This window comes from Phaseolus vulgaris, chromosome 3 (assembly GCF_000499845.2).
Source record: "Phaseolus vulgaris cultivar G19833 chromosome 3, P. vulgaris v2.0, whole genome shotgun sequence".
Lineage (NCBI taxonomy): Eukaryota > Viridiplantae > Streptophyta > Magnoliopsida > Fabales > Fabaceae > Phaseolus > Phaseolus vulgaris.
Genome location: NC_023757.2, coordinates 50302348 through 50318420, shown reverse-complemented (window position 1 = coordinate 50318420; position 16073 = coordinate 50302348). Strand labels below are relative to the sequence as shown.

General features: G+C 31.5%; 2 protein-coding genes across 2 annotated transcripts; both read right to left on the bottom strand.

Annotated features, from left to right (window-relative positions):
• Window positions 1-8882, bottom strand: LOC137808485 (alpha-mannosidase). Its single transcript, XM_068609622.1, has 28 exons — window positions 8428-8882; window positions 8262-8345; window positions 8091-8179; window positions 7257-7431; window positions 6006-6218; window positions 5842-5913; window positions 5573-5686; window positions 5369-5469; window positions 5195-5288; window positions 4924-5091; window positions 4730-4819; window positions 4423-4488; window positions 4290-4346; window positions 3991-4210; window positions 3596-3729; window positions 3208-3273; window positions 3066-3125; window positions 2758-2829; window positions 2180-2227; window positions 1945-2064; window positions 1774-1839; window positions 1453-1565; window positions 1281-1371; window positions 966-1076; window positions 791-886; window positions 673-720; window positions 452-520; window positions 1-279 (listed from the first exon to the last, which is right to left on the bottom strand). Exons 1-28 carry the CDS (start codon window positions 8638-8640, stop codon window positions 91-93), a joined length of 3039 nt encoding a protein of 1012 aa, XP_068465723.1. The 5' UTR covers window positions 8641-8882; the 3' UTR covers window positions 1-90.
• Window positions 8883-10682: 1800 nt separating this feature from the next.
• LOC137808486 (26S proteasome non-ATPase regulatory subunit 4 homolog) lies at window positions 10683-14874 on the bottom strand. The gene is made up of 10 exons (XM_068609623.1): window positions 14687-14874; window positions 14439-14552; window positions 14146-14251; window positions 13797-13911; window positions 13494-13703; window positions 12987-13290; window positions 12039-12162; window positions 11639-11742; window positions 11378-11446; window positions 10683-10980 (listed from the first exon to the last, which is right to left on the bottom strand). The coding sequence occupies exons 1-10, from the start codon at window positions 14696-14698 to the stop codon at window positions 10930-10932; spliced, it is 1209 nt and encodes a 402-aa protein (XP_068465724.1). The 5' UTR covers window positions 14699-14874; the 3' UTR covers window positions 10683-10929.
• Between the last annotated feature and the right edge of the window lie 1199 nt (window positions 14875-16073).

The window sequence follows — 16073 nt, the reverse complement described above, 5'->3', positions numbered from 1 at the left end:
TAGAAACATCAAACATGTTTATTTCACTGACAGAATTTTTTTCAATGTTTATTTCTTCAAATCAAATCATCAATGATGAGTTGAGGTATTTTAAAGTTTCAAAAGGAAAGTTCGTATTTCCATGGGGCCAAGCTCAACAACCAAATTAGGACTGCTGACAGGGGCACCCCTAAGTCCTTGAGGTTCTTGTCCTTTGTCTCCTTCAACCTTCCATGTCATTCTCTTCATTTCTGACTTCTCTTGGTTAGCTGATAAACTTACCTCCTTCAACTCCTTTATCTGCATAATAAAAACACCATCACCCATTACAACCAGAAATACAAAGTTTTATACCACAAAAGTGAATTCAATTCAAATTATATGCTAATCTAAGAAAGTATGTGCATCATCACAAAGACAAAGCAAAATGGGTAAACCCTTTTTCTTAAGGGTGAGAAGAAGATCTATATACCGTTTTCTTGGCAAACAACTTCTTCAGTTCAACTTTGGTTAGAGTTGAATACTCAGCATCTTCACTTGGCTAATCACATTGAAAACATGAGAAAATATGATATTAGAACTGAGAGATATTACAGTATTACATAATCCAACTGAATTACACTAAACATGTATTTAAGCAATTTGGCTCGGCTCATCTGAAGTTATATGTGATAAATATTTGTATAGACTAACCTCATACAAATGTGCCAAACGGAGAAGCACAATTCCACCTTCCAACTCCTGCAAAAGAAATTTGGTTAGAGAGAGAGATAGTCAGAAGTGTTATGGATATCCTCAGCATTTGATCTACCTCAAGAGTTATCAGAGCGACATTGGGAGGCAAGCTGTAATTTGGATCCATGATCGTTCCTTTGGTCAAATGTGAGGACTTCCAACTTTCCAAATTCTGATCAATAAACATCTCACAAGATATCATTAATATGGTGATGATTATAACTTCATAAGTGCATTCAACTGAGTCATACCTCATGTGTAAAGGCCAATAAGAATGGCGAATAGATTTCTTGACCAGTTGTACGGCGCCACCGTGCACCAGCTCCAAGTTTGTCTATGCTGATATAATAATTTCCTCTGACCTGATATGACAGGAAAAAAAGATATGGTATATATAGATAGAAGAAAGGAAAACATAGTCAATTTCTACTTTCTAGCTTTTCTATCAAGTTAGTGAAAGAGAATGTTTCAATCAACATCTTTCACAGAAGCAAACTGAATTTGTCACTCAATCAATAATAAAGAGGATGCCAAGAAATATAAATTAATTTATGAGATTGCCATACTGTTAGTCCTTCACATGTTTCGTTATTGTTCACGCAAACTTGTTCATCAAGTGGTTCCCCAACTCCTCGACTATCATCGCGAAGAATACGCCTTAAGTGGTAAAAATAGTGTTAATAGTTTGTTTGCAGTACAATACCTATTGATTTAGACTATAGAAGACAGCTTGAATACCTATGAAGCATCAATTCCACCTCACCATCTTTGATGCTAGCCCCACCAGTGGCACGATCAACTAAGACTGAGAACTCAGATTTCTTATCCTTGGTATAAATTCCAAGATTAAGCTGGACAGAGAAAAACAGATAGAACAGTTTTATATACATTTTATCAAGATTGTAGAAATCCATCAACTTTTAAGCAACAAAACTAAAATATGCTACTCTCTCTCTCTCTGAAGTTCTTCTATTCAATTTTCCACTCTTGCATGCCCTCACATTATCTACAATTAAAACCTGAAATCCTAATGAAATTAAGAGAGTTAAAGAACTTTACTGGGCAATAGTTTCCTGCTATTGGTTGAGTTACTTGAAGGGGCCAATCATCCCTATGATCTCGAACCTGCATGACATTTTGAAGGGTCATACAATGATACCACTCAATGTTGTAATTTTTTCTCCCTAGAGGATTTCATTATAAAGAGAAAAAAGAAACATATAAAATTACTCGTTTGAGAAAATCTCTGCCATTGGAGTCAGTATAAAACTCCTTGTTTGTGGCCATATTTGCTGTCATTCGTGTGATCACCTCTTTTCCTACTCCATCATCGGTAGGAATTGGCCCAATCTTCATAAATAAACTCAAGTCACAACCTTATTATTTGCTATTTTACTAGTAAGCCTGCGGAATCCATGTTAGGCCAATTAACATAAACTTCATGAGACCAGACAATCCAACTTACGGTGAATTCGACTTCAGCATGGTCTTTGTCTTTGTAAAGCCTAGTAACCTAAAAAGTAAATAAACAAATAGTAAGAAAAGGCTATTCATGACAAAGCAAAGGCATTCAAATATTCAATTAAAGTATCATTTACTATGAATTGGATATCTGTTATAATCTATAACTTAATGAACTTAAATTAAAGAAACGAGCTGCAACTTTTTACACTACAACGCTTTGTCTTTTCCTTCCAACAATGTGTAGGCTTTGATTATTGAATCACTAAAATTATAGTCTAAAATCAGTGCTAAATATCATCTAGTAAGATCCAGATAATGTGATATGGTTTCTGCCTTCTAGTATTGAATGCATTCACTCCGTTAAAGATTTGGATTGTGTATCACTTAACTTGCCTCAATAAAAGAAAGCTATAAGAAACATTAATACTCAGCATCCACTGGTGTGTCTTGAAATTCATAAATTTATTACAACATAGAATATATAGGACTAGACAATATAAGTTAAAAAGCATAATCTTTAACTGTGAAAGTGAAATACTTTTTGTGTGCTAGTCTTAATAAATTTGCTGGACTACTGACCTGATAAATCCAAGAGCTAAATTTCTGATGAACTTCATGAACTAGTGGTCCGCGGATTACCTTGATGGGAACCTGCACATCAAATAAATCAAAATGCAAATATAGAGATTATAGATGTAGTATTAGAAATATAAAAATCTTAAAAGGAAATTGAAAGGCATATAGTAAGACAATCAGAAAATAGCAAACCATGGTACTTTGTTAGAATTTGTTGTGAATATCTTGTGGCCCATTTAGAGTTTATATAAAGAATTCTATTTTATATAAAACTAATATCAGATGTTGCTAGATTCAAGGAAGGAACTTACTGATCTTGAAACGATAGTTGGAGGGGATCCATTAGGCCGGAATATATATGCACCAGAAGCCTGTGGAAGAAATCATACCATTGAAGCATACATTGTACTAAATTAATGTTATTGGAGTTGTGTGTGCAAATAAATCACATACCTGAGGATCATTATCACCCTCACTAGATCCATAATAGAGATAGCTTTGTTGAATAGGTATATCAACCTGGGAAAATTTTGAAAATAGTGAAATACTCTCCATCACACCCTTAGAAATATGTCTGGATATGGAATCAATAAAACTAAAATATAAGTGAGACAGTATGCCTTGAACATACTATTTCCATGCATTACTTTTATGCATATGAATTCAATAGAATATATTGTCAAGAATACACAAAATATAGCATAACAATAAATGGTCATGAGTAGAAACTTCTGTTGAATAAATGGTGAACAAATAAATAAAGAAATGGTCATGGAATATGACAATTTGAAGTTCAATGAGTGGAAACTACTGTGCAGCATGAAATTTGCAAAATACGTACTCCAGTTCTAGAATTATACATCCTTTTAAGTTGTCCAGAGGCTGAGGAAAAGGACATCTTTAAATTTCCGGGCCCAATGTCAATGGTGTCACCTTTCTGAGTGCCCAGGTGAGATAGGTTTTTTGTTCTGGACCCTTTCAAGTTGAAACAACAAAAAAAACATGCTTAATGCTAAAAAATAATAAATTTAATTTGAATACACTAGCTAGTATTGTAAAGGTTTTTTTATGCTATCACCAACAATGAAACTTAAAAATGGATTAGACTTTAAGTCTAACTCAACTTAATAAAATGAGATTTGCACCCGCTTATGTACAATAAAATGTTTTTATCTTTAATTGATGTGAGATCATAAGTGCGTGAACTTAGAAAATGGGAGAAAAGTGTAAGTTTACCTTTTCCCGTTGCTTTAGAAATGAAGTACGTGCTCCATCCAAGTGGAGGTACTGACGCCTGAAACAGAAGCCAGTACTTTGGGGCTTGTTTTGGTGACACCCCCAAATAAGCCTTCACATAGAGCTTTCTTAATTTTGTTGTAACATCATCCACACCCACATATTGTACTTCAATATTATTGCCCAGTGTGTCTTTGACAACAAGATTAGCATCATTAACCTAAAGCAAATTGCCACCTTTAAAGTGATATTGGAATTGGTTTGTATTATGATGTTGCAAGTAAATGATATGTACTCACTGGTATTTTGACAATATCAGTACGTTTCCATCCAAGTGGGTTATACGCCACAACTACCTGGAAATAATTATTTTTACCATATGATAGATAAAATTTAACCACAATTCCTTATCAAAGCTTAAGAAAATGTTACCAAACTCTTAGCGTCTGGAATGCCATCTTCTGTAGGAGGGCAGTAACTGATATTTAACAAATGACACTGCCAAAAGATCCAACAGTAGTGAAAAAAAATATTAAAGAATCAAGAATATGACTGACTACATAATCTATGTAGATAAATAAACATATGATGGTAAACAAGTCTTGTAGATATATCTTTAGCTGAAAGCCTGGACCATTGACACAACTGTCTTCAACATTTTTTTGGCAAGACAATTTGGACAAGAGTAACAAATATCAAACATAGAGAAACATTCTTTTCTTTGAAATTTAAACTTTACCTGGGCAAAAGCCGATGCAGGTGCTGAACATTGACCACTTGATTTCTTACTGGTAAGACAAGCCAAAGAAGAACTAACAACTGATTCAGCCTGTAAGAAATCATTGTGGTTTTGGAAACTTTAACTAGATAAACGAATCCAGGACACAAAATGCATGGTCAAATTTTAAATTTGCACAAGTTCTAATTCCTGACCTCAGAGACTCCAATAGCTAGTCGTTTGGCATAGTCATTAGTTGTATGCTGTTTGGCAGTGCCACTGACAGCATCATGGTGTTGTGCAATTCCTAGAGCATCTCCAAGACCAAAAGTATTGTATTTATCTGATTGCTTTCCAACAAAAGATTCAAGTTGACGCGTTGCCTACATCAAAATTTTAGCAATGTATTGTATTTAACTTTAACACTTGGGAGCAAACAAGAAAAAGTCCATCCAATTTTACTTTGTTTAGTACAAAGTATCATACCAAATAGTATCCACTTATCATCCTAACATATCGCTTTAAGGCTGGGCGACTCGTGAAATAGCCAGTCCAATAAGCATTAGCCCTATCAGCATACCTATATTATAAGAAAATGTGCATAAGTGGATGAGATAATAAGCTACTTTGCAAACAAAACAATAACATGTATATGCTTACGGGAAGTAATCATCAGTTTTCAGTGGCCAAGTTTGCTGAGCAGCATTTTTTGCATTGGTGTAAATAGATGGAGTGGAATACAAAGCATTTACTCTACCATCCTGAAGATTTAAAACACAGGGAACCATGCATTTGCACTCAGCTGATATGATCAATCAATACATGCATAAAAACCAACAGCTGGGATGCATAATAACTCATCACCTTATTAACATAGTGAATTAATTTATCCATTTGCTTGAACCAAGACTCTGCATATTGGTACTGGAAATCATCACCCATTGTCCACATTATATGGTTTGTCCTCGTCACATTTGCCTAAATTAATCACAAGCAAAGCTAGTTGGTATATGAAATGAGAACCACAAGCAAAGCTAGTTTTGTGACTGCATCATTCCCACTATAATGATACACTAATTAATCATTATGCATGTAAGGAAATTGCCACTCTAATGAAAATATTTTTTTATTACTTGGGTAATAGCAGCATCAATAAAGTCTTGGACACGTTTTTCAACGTTGTAGTCAAAAATAAGAGGATCATCCTGCAAAGTAAAAGGGAAGTTAAATATATAAGGCATGTGCATAAGAAACTATGCAAAATAGCATCAGCATTTGAGGTGTTGAGTGTTGGAACCTGCACAGGAACAACATCAATATCAACATTGTTGACTTCAAAGTTGAAACCATTTGGAGCACTATAATGAACAGGGAAAGCATTGGCAAAAATCTGAGCTGAAGAACCAAATGTTTTGGAGGCACGCCAAACAACTTCAAGAGACTTATCAGCTTTGCGCTTAGCTCTATCTTGATAATCAATTCTTGCAAAATGTACAGAATCAAACCCAAGCTGCATGCAGTGCCAAATTAAAACTGATTATTTATTTATTTATTAGCAGTCAAAATTATGCAATTAATGTGAAAGCACAATTCATTCTAGATAAAACTCAAAGTATCCCTACACATTATTAAATCATGGGAGAAGAACATAAACAAGATCATAAGAAGTTAAAATATATTACAACAACTAACTTATACATTTTCTTTTTATAATACTTTTTACTTTATTTAATTTTTTTCATAAACTTATTTTAATTTATCTATAAATTAATTTTAACTAATGGAAAAAAAACTAATTTGTTCTAATTTTATTTTATATTCTTACTATTTATAGATAAATTTATTAAAATATAAAGAAATTATCATTAATTAGAACAACCATTTATCCCTTCTTTTCTGTAAACGCATTTAAAAAAATCAACTATATCAAATTACTTTTTTCATTATATATCTCTTTCAATAATTTTTTTATCTTTTATCTTAATTTGAATCTTTTTTAAATAATTTAAATAAATTCTTGGAAAATTAAACTATTTATTATAAATTTAAAATATAATTTATACATTCAAATATATTTATTCGCAATAAAATTTATCCATGTAAAAAATATTTATCATCCATAATTCACAAATAAATAAATAAAACCATCAAATAAATATTTAGTAGTATAAGTTCATTTAAAAATATTTTAAATTAACTAATTTTATTCAATAAAATCGTCAAAAGATAAAAATAAAATTCAACATTGTAGATATTTTTCTAAAATAATAAATCAATTAAAATATTGAAAAATAAAATTATTATGACATAATTATTATTCATTTGAGTTAGGTGTAAGTGTCTTTAACTTTATTTTTTATTAAATTTATATTAAAAATTTATTAAGTATTGAAAATATTTTTTAATTTTGATATTTTGTGATTTAACTATTGACAATTAGAAAAATAATTTTTACTTTTTAACAACTTTAATTTGGATCAATTCACTCTTTATAAAAAAAATGAATTTGGTCCTGAATAATAAATTTGGTGATGGATAATGTAGGTACCTCAGCTCCAAGAAGGTAAGCCTGCACAGCAGAGTGTCCAAATGGATCAATCTGCCATCCAACGGTTGGAGTCTTGTTAAACTCATCCTTAATAAATCGATGGCCCAAAGTGGTTTGATCAATCATGTCTATGTAGTGCGTTGCAGCTTCATCGTGCATGCACCAACCACCATTTCTGCCGACAAAAACACGTCAAAAAACACTTCTGCAACAATACAACAAGATTCCCTAATTTATCTCTTACCTATAGTTTTAGTTTGGACACTTTTCAAATGTTGAAGAAACTTAGCACACATCGATATTTATATGATATTCGTAAAACACGTAACAGAGAGACACCCACATGATATTCGTAAAATAAGTATCGGTCTAATTCAAAAAAATATTTATTGAATTTTTAAATTTTTTTTACAATTTTAATATAATTTTAAAAATAAAAAATATATTTATTTTTTAAAAACTTATTATATAAATTTGTATTATGATTAAAAATAAGTAACAAATATTTTAAATTCCATTATTAAAAAAACATTTTTCTACCAAAAAAATTAAAACATACTTCTAATCTATTTTCTACATTATAAATCTATGTCATGTCCTATATTTTAAACTATATTTTAAAAATTATATATATATATATATATATATATATATGTATATATATGTCTATGTTTTAAAGATTACGTATCTGTCTATCTACATGTGCTATCAATGTTCGTGCTAAAGTGTTTTACACCAAAACACACACGTGCTCGACCCCACAGAAAAGAAGCAAAAAAGCTTTTAATCTTTCAGAAAGATGAATGCAAATACAAATTAAAAAGTGGTACCCACATGATTTCTAGCTGCCCCGCATCCACAAGCTTTCTGACTTCTTCTTGTGTTTCTGGACTTTGTTCTACCCACCATCGATGGAAAAAGGCCTAACATTTTACCATTTACCACATTAAACCAAACCATAACATAATCTCCAATGTATGGATTACTCTATATACTTCGTTTTACCATTTCAGCAAACACAAACTTTCTATTTGGGTCTTTCTGAAGAGACACAACCACCGAGTCAAGCACATTCTCAACACATGCTCCCTGTTTCATCGAACACCTTGAAGTCAAACAAGTCCACAATTATATGCTCAAAATGAACACAAACGAATGATGTTGTTCTAACCTGGATACTGTTGTTTGATCCAACATAGTACTGGTCAACGGTTTTGAGCCAACCAACATCATCATGGGAGTGTGGAACCAGGTGAACATTCAACTTTGCTGGCACAATAGCAGCGCCGGTATTGTAGTTGATGTATTTGGTAGAAACCAGTGTTGCATAGAAGGAAAGCAGCAGAAAAGCAGAGAGAGCCTCTGCAGCTAAAGGGGTTCCCATTTTGCAGACTCCAAAACTTTGGTGTGTGTGAAGATTATGGCACTGAACTGATACTAAAGGAAAAGGATAAAACCAAAGCTTTGAAGAGACCCCACAAATAAAGTAATATAGTGTGGAGATTATGCCGGCCCTGGAACCTATGTGTTAAATAATTTCCATCTCTTTAACTCTTCTGTCAAACTTATTTGAAACTTTGAATTTCACAACTAAGAGTTTTGTTTTATTTTCAGTCTAACATTGTCACCAGCTTCACATTGGCTCTCTTTCAGATAAGTTTTGAGATAGAATTTTGGGTGTTTCCTCCAAGGTTACAGACATTGTTTCATTGTTTGTTTCTTGATAAAAGTTTCTTTGATAACAGTAAAAAAACATACATTTAACAACTGTGATTAAAGTGTGAAATGTATGTTTTACTGTCAATGACAAACTAATTGCTGCACTACTATAAAGGAAGTAAACTTACGTTTACCTATGACAAATATTTATAGGAAAATGATAAGTGAGTTGTATACTTGATTTGATTTGATAGATTTAAAAATAAATATATAATGAAGTATAAATTTATAATTAAATAATATAAAAAAGTATTAAAATAATAATATTGGGAGTTCTGGTTGTATAAAAAATTGAAATTGTCTGTATATCATTGTCCATATTTATAAGTTAATTTGTGTTTATAAAAAAATAAAATATTATGATGAAAATGCATTATTTGCAAAGAGAATTTTAAGAGAAATTCAAAATTATTGAAATTTACAACAATTGCTAAAATTAAATAATTTCAACATAAATTAAAAGTTTTCTTATTTTCTTGTTTCAAATTTATGTATTTTTTTCTTTATATTTTATTATCTTTAGCTCAATCACACTTGAGACTATTTTTCAGGTGAAGTTTATAATAGCTAATTTTAGTTAATGAATCTAAAGTTGAATTAGTAATTTTTGTATTTGATAGTAGGTGAATATTTCTTTTAAACAAGACAGTTAGAATTTAATAAATTTAGATGTCTTAAGCAAACGGATCAAAATATTAACAACTTAAAATGGAAGTAACTTAAAGTGATTTCAGGAGTTTTTTTTCATTTTCATCATTTATATTTTCTTAAGCTAATAATTAAATATAGTTTACTTACCAAATCCATTAAATTAAAAGTAAATATTCAGATGAAAATAGCTCTTTTAGAATTACTCTTAAAATCATAAAAGCATTCTATTTTCATTTCTTTCTTCTCCATTTTCCTTTTTGACTCCTTTTACTGCCAGAATGTATGTGAAAATTAGTCTTTGCTAAAAATGTTCTGCCATGTTTCTTTCTCATGTTTGTTTTACCTTTTTCAGTTTACATGCACGCTTTGACTCAATAGCCTAAGGCTAATTCACCCTTTCAATCTGCACCCAATACAATTTTAAATTTTCAAAAATATTCTTTATTCTGAAAATATTCTTTATTCTGGACCCATTCTGGATAACAAAATTCGTAATACAAAAAATTCGTTCTAAAAAAAATCCAGAAACATATTCTGGAAAAGGAGATACGAAATGTATTTTTTTATGTACCTTTTTTTTAAGGAGATTTTCGTCTCTTCCTTTGTATTTGGGTGCAGTGATATGATGCAGGAAGCAATTGCCTCTACCTAATTGCATTATAAAACCTCAAACCATTGGGCCCAACTCAAACATTTACATGTAGTAAAAACTCAGTGAACCAATTTAACTCGAAAAATACAGATAATGACTAAACACCAGCTGCTGAGTGATTATTTAATGTTAACTAAATAAAATTAATGCAAAACTGATCTCCATACACAAATGGAAATCGATAAGATTTATATAACACTTTCTTCCTGGTATTCACGTCACTTAATAAACAATGCACTTGCGCAATCCGTTCATCTGTCTTTAATTGGACAATTGACAGAGAGATGTAAAGTTTATTATAAATTTGTTTATATGGATGGGTTATGTGTTGCACTTGGAAAAGACACGTCTCAACTTTAAGCGTCAATTTTTAAACTAAAATAAATAAATACAATAAGAAAAAGGAAAGGAAACCGTGTACTCGATTTTGTAATGTTTTTAAATGATGAAATATTCCTTAAAAAAACAATGTACTCGATTCATACCCTCATTGACAATATTTTCTTCTGATCTGCTCTACTCAATAATCCGTATTAAATCGAGAGATACATCCGTTTCAATCAGCAAGGTAATAACGCCCCAAGTAAAATCACTCCAACATGCCTACCAGAGGAACAGAAATAAAACAGCCAAGAGAGACTCGATCAATATTTACTTTTTCTCCTCTTCATTTGGTGGCTTGTCTTCATTCTTCTGCTGAGGCTGATTGACAGCACAATCAATAAATTGTAATTAGTGCAGGAAGGTACCGAAACTGTTTGAATTTTAAAATGTTAGTTATGTGTTGTACTGAGCATAAAGGTGTTCATATATCACTCGTATAAAATTATGTTTGGTCAATTAAAAATTATATTTCCACCTGCACGTATAAATTTTCCATTTAGGGAAAACTGTTGTATTTTAATCGCCATTTTTTAACCATGTTCACCCTTCTCTTCATCTAAATGATTCCAGGGAAAAACAGATACAATTTTGAACAAACAAATATTGATCAAAGTTATAATGACCCAATTTTCCACTCGGACATGTATATTTTTTCCCACCAAAATTAGTAAGGACAAAGCAGAATACAGATTATTTTTCATAAAAGAAAACCTACCTCAGACTGATTTTGCATAGAAGCCAGTAAATCTTTGACCGATGGGTCATTTGGGTCAACCCCGGGAAGCTACAGAAGCAAATCATTCCATTAATACATTTATAGTATGTCAGTTTCTTACATTTTAGCATCGTATCAGTTAAAAAGACGTGGAGGCTTTATATTTTAGCTTCAATGATTGCAAGTCCAGTTTTGAATGACGCCAAACCAAACAAGCATTAAAAGAACAAGATGGAAAATTGTCAGGATCTATAGACATACCGATGCAAGGATAGAAGATACAAAGGACTGATCTGCCAACAATTTACTGACGTCAGACTGGCTTGTCGAGTCCTTTGAGCTATCTTCTACTGACAATTGGAGAGCTACAATAAAAGACAAGAACTAGATGTGATCAGGACAACTACTAAAGCTTTCCTGTAAATTTTATTAGATGCAAATGAACTTCATAACCATAACAAGTTGTCATTAGAAAAAGAGAACATGATTATACATTATTAAACAAAGCCAAATCATTGATACCTCAAAAACAGACGGAGAAAAAATAGCCAGACCCTCAAACGTTTTTTCTCAATTCCAGAACCAAATCAATCATCAAACAACATAATGAGAAAACACCCACCCATGTTTAAACACAGAATGATTAAGCATAAAAACTCACCTAGAGCCAATTCAGGATCATCAGCAGCTGCTTCAGACATATCTGTATCTCTCACATCATGGCTGATTGCAGGATCGTCCATTGACATTGCAAGAGCCTGCTGTAGTAAAGCATTCTCATCGTCCTGTTTTCAATTGAAAAATCAGCTCACGCAGATCACATATTATTGTCAGACACTCATTTATGGGAAGAATGAAAACAAAACAAGAGAACTGATACAAAACAAAGCAAGCAGAAATCAATTATTTGTGGTGGAGGACAGGAACATGTTGCTAGACACAAGTTACCGAAACTGACAGTAGTCATCATAACATTTAGAATGTAATGATAGAATCCATAAGAGAGTCATTTTATCTGGCATTAGTTTAGACTAACAAAAAATGCTTAGAAAGATTATGTTTCTAGTGAGCCAGCGGAAAGCATGGTAAAGGGAAAACAAGATAACGATGGTAAAAGTGGTCATAATTATAATACATTATAAGATGCCAAAACAAGATGGTACGGTTATCAACTGAGCAATGATGATGCTATGGAGTATATGTTCTCTGATTAAATTCACTTGCGTGATCATGTAGAACCAGCCACAGTCAAACTTAGGTGGCTAAACAGCAAATTGGAGAAGAAGAAATGACGGCAAAGGTGTGCTTTAGACTCCCAGTACCAACTAACTCCCAGACTCCATAATTTTTTTTATGTTTCATTTACACCACCTAATAAAAAAGAAAATGATCTTGTAGAAAATTAAGGATACTTTAGCTATACTATCAACCTTTGAAAGATTCAAACCACATACATACTGGTAATGAAAAATAAACACTATTGAACAAAATAATTATAGCAGATAGTCCTACAGACTACTTAAATTAATTTAGATAATTGTTTCTATAATTCAAGTAAGCAGATGACAAAACAAGCAACAAAATGGCTAAAATAACAAATTACACCAACCGTCAAATCAGTTTTCTTATTATTGGCTTCAGAAGTTGCTGCACTTGCACCCTCGGTCATTGTTGTATCCTGTGGACTAGCCTTCTGTTCATCACCTTTCTCCTGTTTGGAAGTATCCTCTGCAGCCTTTTTGGCAGCTGCTTCCTGTCTGGCTCTCTCTTCTTCCATTGAAACTCTTAGAGCAAGAGCTAGTTCAGGGTCCAAGTTTGGATCAACGCCAAACTCAAATCCAGATACACCACCTGCTGCAGCAGCTGCTGCAAAACCACTTCCACCTTCCCCGTCACCAGTAAAAATAGGAGTACTGCCACAAGAGTCCAATGTTAAAACAAAGAATATGCACAAGAGTCCACAATACAAACTATCCTATCCGAGCTAGAAGAAAATGGGCAGAATTGAAAAGTAGAACGGGTACTTAAATCAATGACTTCTCTATTACTCAACTGGGAATTTAGTTCAAATGGGAAGGCTGAGTGCAAAGAAAATAAAGAAATAAACCCAACCAACCTTATTAGTACATCAGAAAGAGCATTCGGACCAGATGGAACATGGACGATGTGGCTGGTATCATTGTTGTTGACGGCGGAAAGGAGTGCTTCCAACTTCTCATTCTTTCCTTCATCTTCTTCGCCAAAATTGACAATGTCAAGTGCCACACTATTCTTTTTCAATTTTCTACCAATCATCTCCAACATTTTCTTCTCATGTTTAACAGGACTAAAAAGCATTAAATGAGATAATTAGAAAGAATGTAGTGACAACAACAGACAGAACAATTTAACATAACGCAGAAGAAACAATTAATCACACCTTCCAGCAAAGACAATAATCCTTTGCTGCTGCTTCTTGTTCTGCCTATGCTTAAGAGCCAATTGTGCCACCTGAATGCCAGCAGCTAGGTTCATCTCACCACCTATTTCTAGTCCTAAAGCAGGAAACGAAAAACAGGGAAAACATCAACTCTTACATAACCAGAAGAATTAAATCACAATAACATGTCACAGCAAATTTGTTGCATTGTGTTCAATATTTTCAGAAATAAGCTCCATGACACATCAGTTGCAAATTGCAATAACAGGCACCTCTATAAGACAGCATTCTATAACATGACAAATTCAAATGGCACTTGTTCCAAATACTTCAAAAAACAAACACTGACCATGCATGCAAGCTAAGATCTTGCCCAAATCACTGGTAGGGGTGACCAAGACACGAACGCCCTTCCCTGCCATCGTGAGAACTCCAACCGTATTTTCTGGATTAGACTAAATTAGCAAAAGGGGAAAAAATCAGCACCAATTGAACCCTACCGCAGTTTCCTAATCCTGAAAAAAATTCTTAAAATCTTGTCTGAAACACAACAATATTTGACGCATTTTATTTTTCTACCGAGATAAGAAGTCACAGATAATAGGAGTGTCAAGCAAAGACAAACAAGGTTTGAGTCCACACCTGGGTTTTAGCACCGCAAATAAGATTGACGGCGTCTGCTTGGGCCTGAAATCGAGAAGGGGCGTAGTCTCCATTGCGCATCCATTCCGAATTGTCAATACAGATCATAGTGGCCTATTATTACGAACACAGAAAAAGAATTGCAATTAGTAATAAAAACATGATCGAATGAAGAAACCCTAATTGATTGGATTAAAGGGATTGTAATGGTTAGGTTGGAATTAAGACGAAGGAGAAAGGGGGTTTACCTCGAGCACCATCGTTGAAGATTGAGAAGCTAAAAATGGAATTTGTGGAGAAAAGATGAGAAAGAACAATGTAAAAGAAAAAGAAAGGAACTCTGATTTACTTGCAGAAGAGGGTGTTGTTCTGGGTCTGTGACAGTAATGATATAACCCTCGATTCTTTACAAACAAGATTCGACCAAGGGAAAAGAACAATAAATTATTATTCACCTGTTGATATATATTTATGTTTAATATTAAAATATATATTTTTTAAAATTTATATTATATTTTTAAAGAAAAAATAAAAAACTAAATGACAAGAAAAATAAATAAATCAAATAATAAGAAAAGATAAAAATTATAATTTTTAAGATGAAGATATGGAAATAAAACTATTCCAGGTAGATAGATTTTACATTTTAAATTATGTAAAATTTAAAATTAGTAACTGTTTTTAAAAAAATATATATAATTTTAAAATTAAAATAAAAAATTTAAATTATTTATAAAAATAGTTAATTATTTAATAAATATTTAAAAAATAAAAAATAACTAAAATATTTAAAATAAAATAATAAAATAAAATATAAAAAAAATTATCTGCTTATGGAGAATTTCTTTATATATAGGTATAGATATTAGGGTAGATTTAAACTTAATGATTAAATGTTTTTATTAAGTTTTTATAGGTCAATGAAAAAAACAAAAATTATGAGGAATAAAAATATATCAATGGTAACATATTTATAAATATAAAATATAATCACATTTAACTTAAGGGTTACAAATTGTTTAACAAAAATAAAGATAAAATACATAATAATAAATTACGTGAAATGTGGAGATTTAATTTCTTTATTTTTTATAAAAAAAAATCACATGTATTATAAAATCTTATTTGAAAATTTGTTGACATATTAGTTACGAATTGAAAAAATTAGTTCTTGAATTTTTTTTTAAATTATAAGTATTTAATAAAGTAGTTGATAAATATAAAATGATAAAAATATACTTATTAGTATAATTGGAAAAATCATATATATAATACATGACTAACACTAGAAAATAAAATAGGCCAATTAAGAAAATTAATTGAAGGAGAAGAAACTAGAAAAGTGTAATTGGAATTACATTAAAACAACACTAAAATTATTATTTATAAGATACATTGCCAACTAAATTTACATAAGAATGTCTAAACTATTCTATTTATAAATAATAATATAATTGTTATTGTAAATAAACAGGATGCAGATTCTAACAATCCGAGTTAATGACTCATTGCAACAATCAATTTGTTCATCAATTAAAAGTATATCTTAAACTAATATTATTTTCACATTTATTATTATTATTATTCATAATTATTGATTTTTTTTTATGTAAATGGCTGGAATTCAATATACTA

Coding starts and splice junctions, on each gene's coding strand:
- LOC137808485 (XM_068609622.1), bottom strand. CDS start 8,640: ATGGGAACCCCTTTAGCTGCAGAGGCTCTCTCTGCTTTTCTGCTGCTT. Junction 4,489..4,729: donor CTGCATCGGCTTTTGCCCAG/GTAAAGTTTAAA, acceptor ATCTTTTGGCAG/TGTCATTTGTTAAATATCAG. Junction 521..672: donor GTTTGGCACATTTGTATGAG/GTTAGTCTATAC, acceptor CAATGTGATTAG/CCAAGTGAAGATGCTGAGTA.
- LOC137808486 (XM_068609623.1), bottom strand. Junction 14,252..14,438: donor TTTGCGGTGCTAAAACCCAG/GTGTGGACTCAA, acceptor TTGCTAATTTAG/TCTAATCCAGAAAATACGGT. Junction 13,704..13,796: donor ATTATTGTCTTTGCTGGAAG/GTGTGATTAATT, acceptor AATGCTTTTTAG/TCCTGTTAAACATGAGAAGA.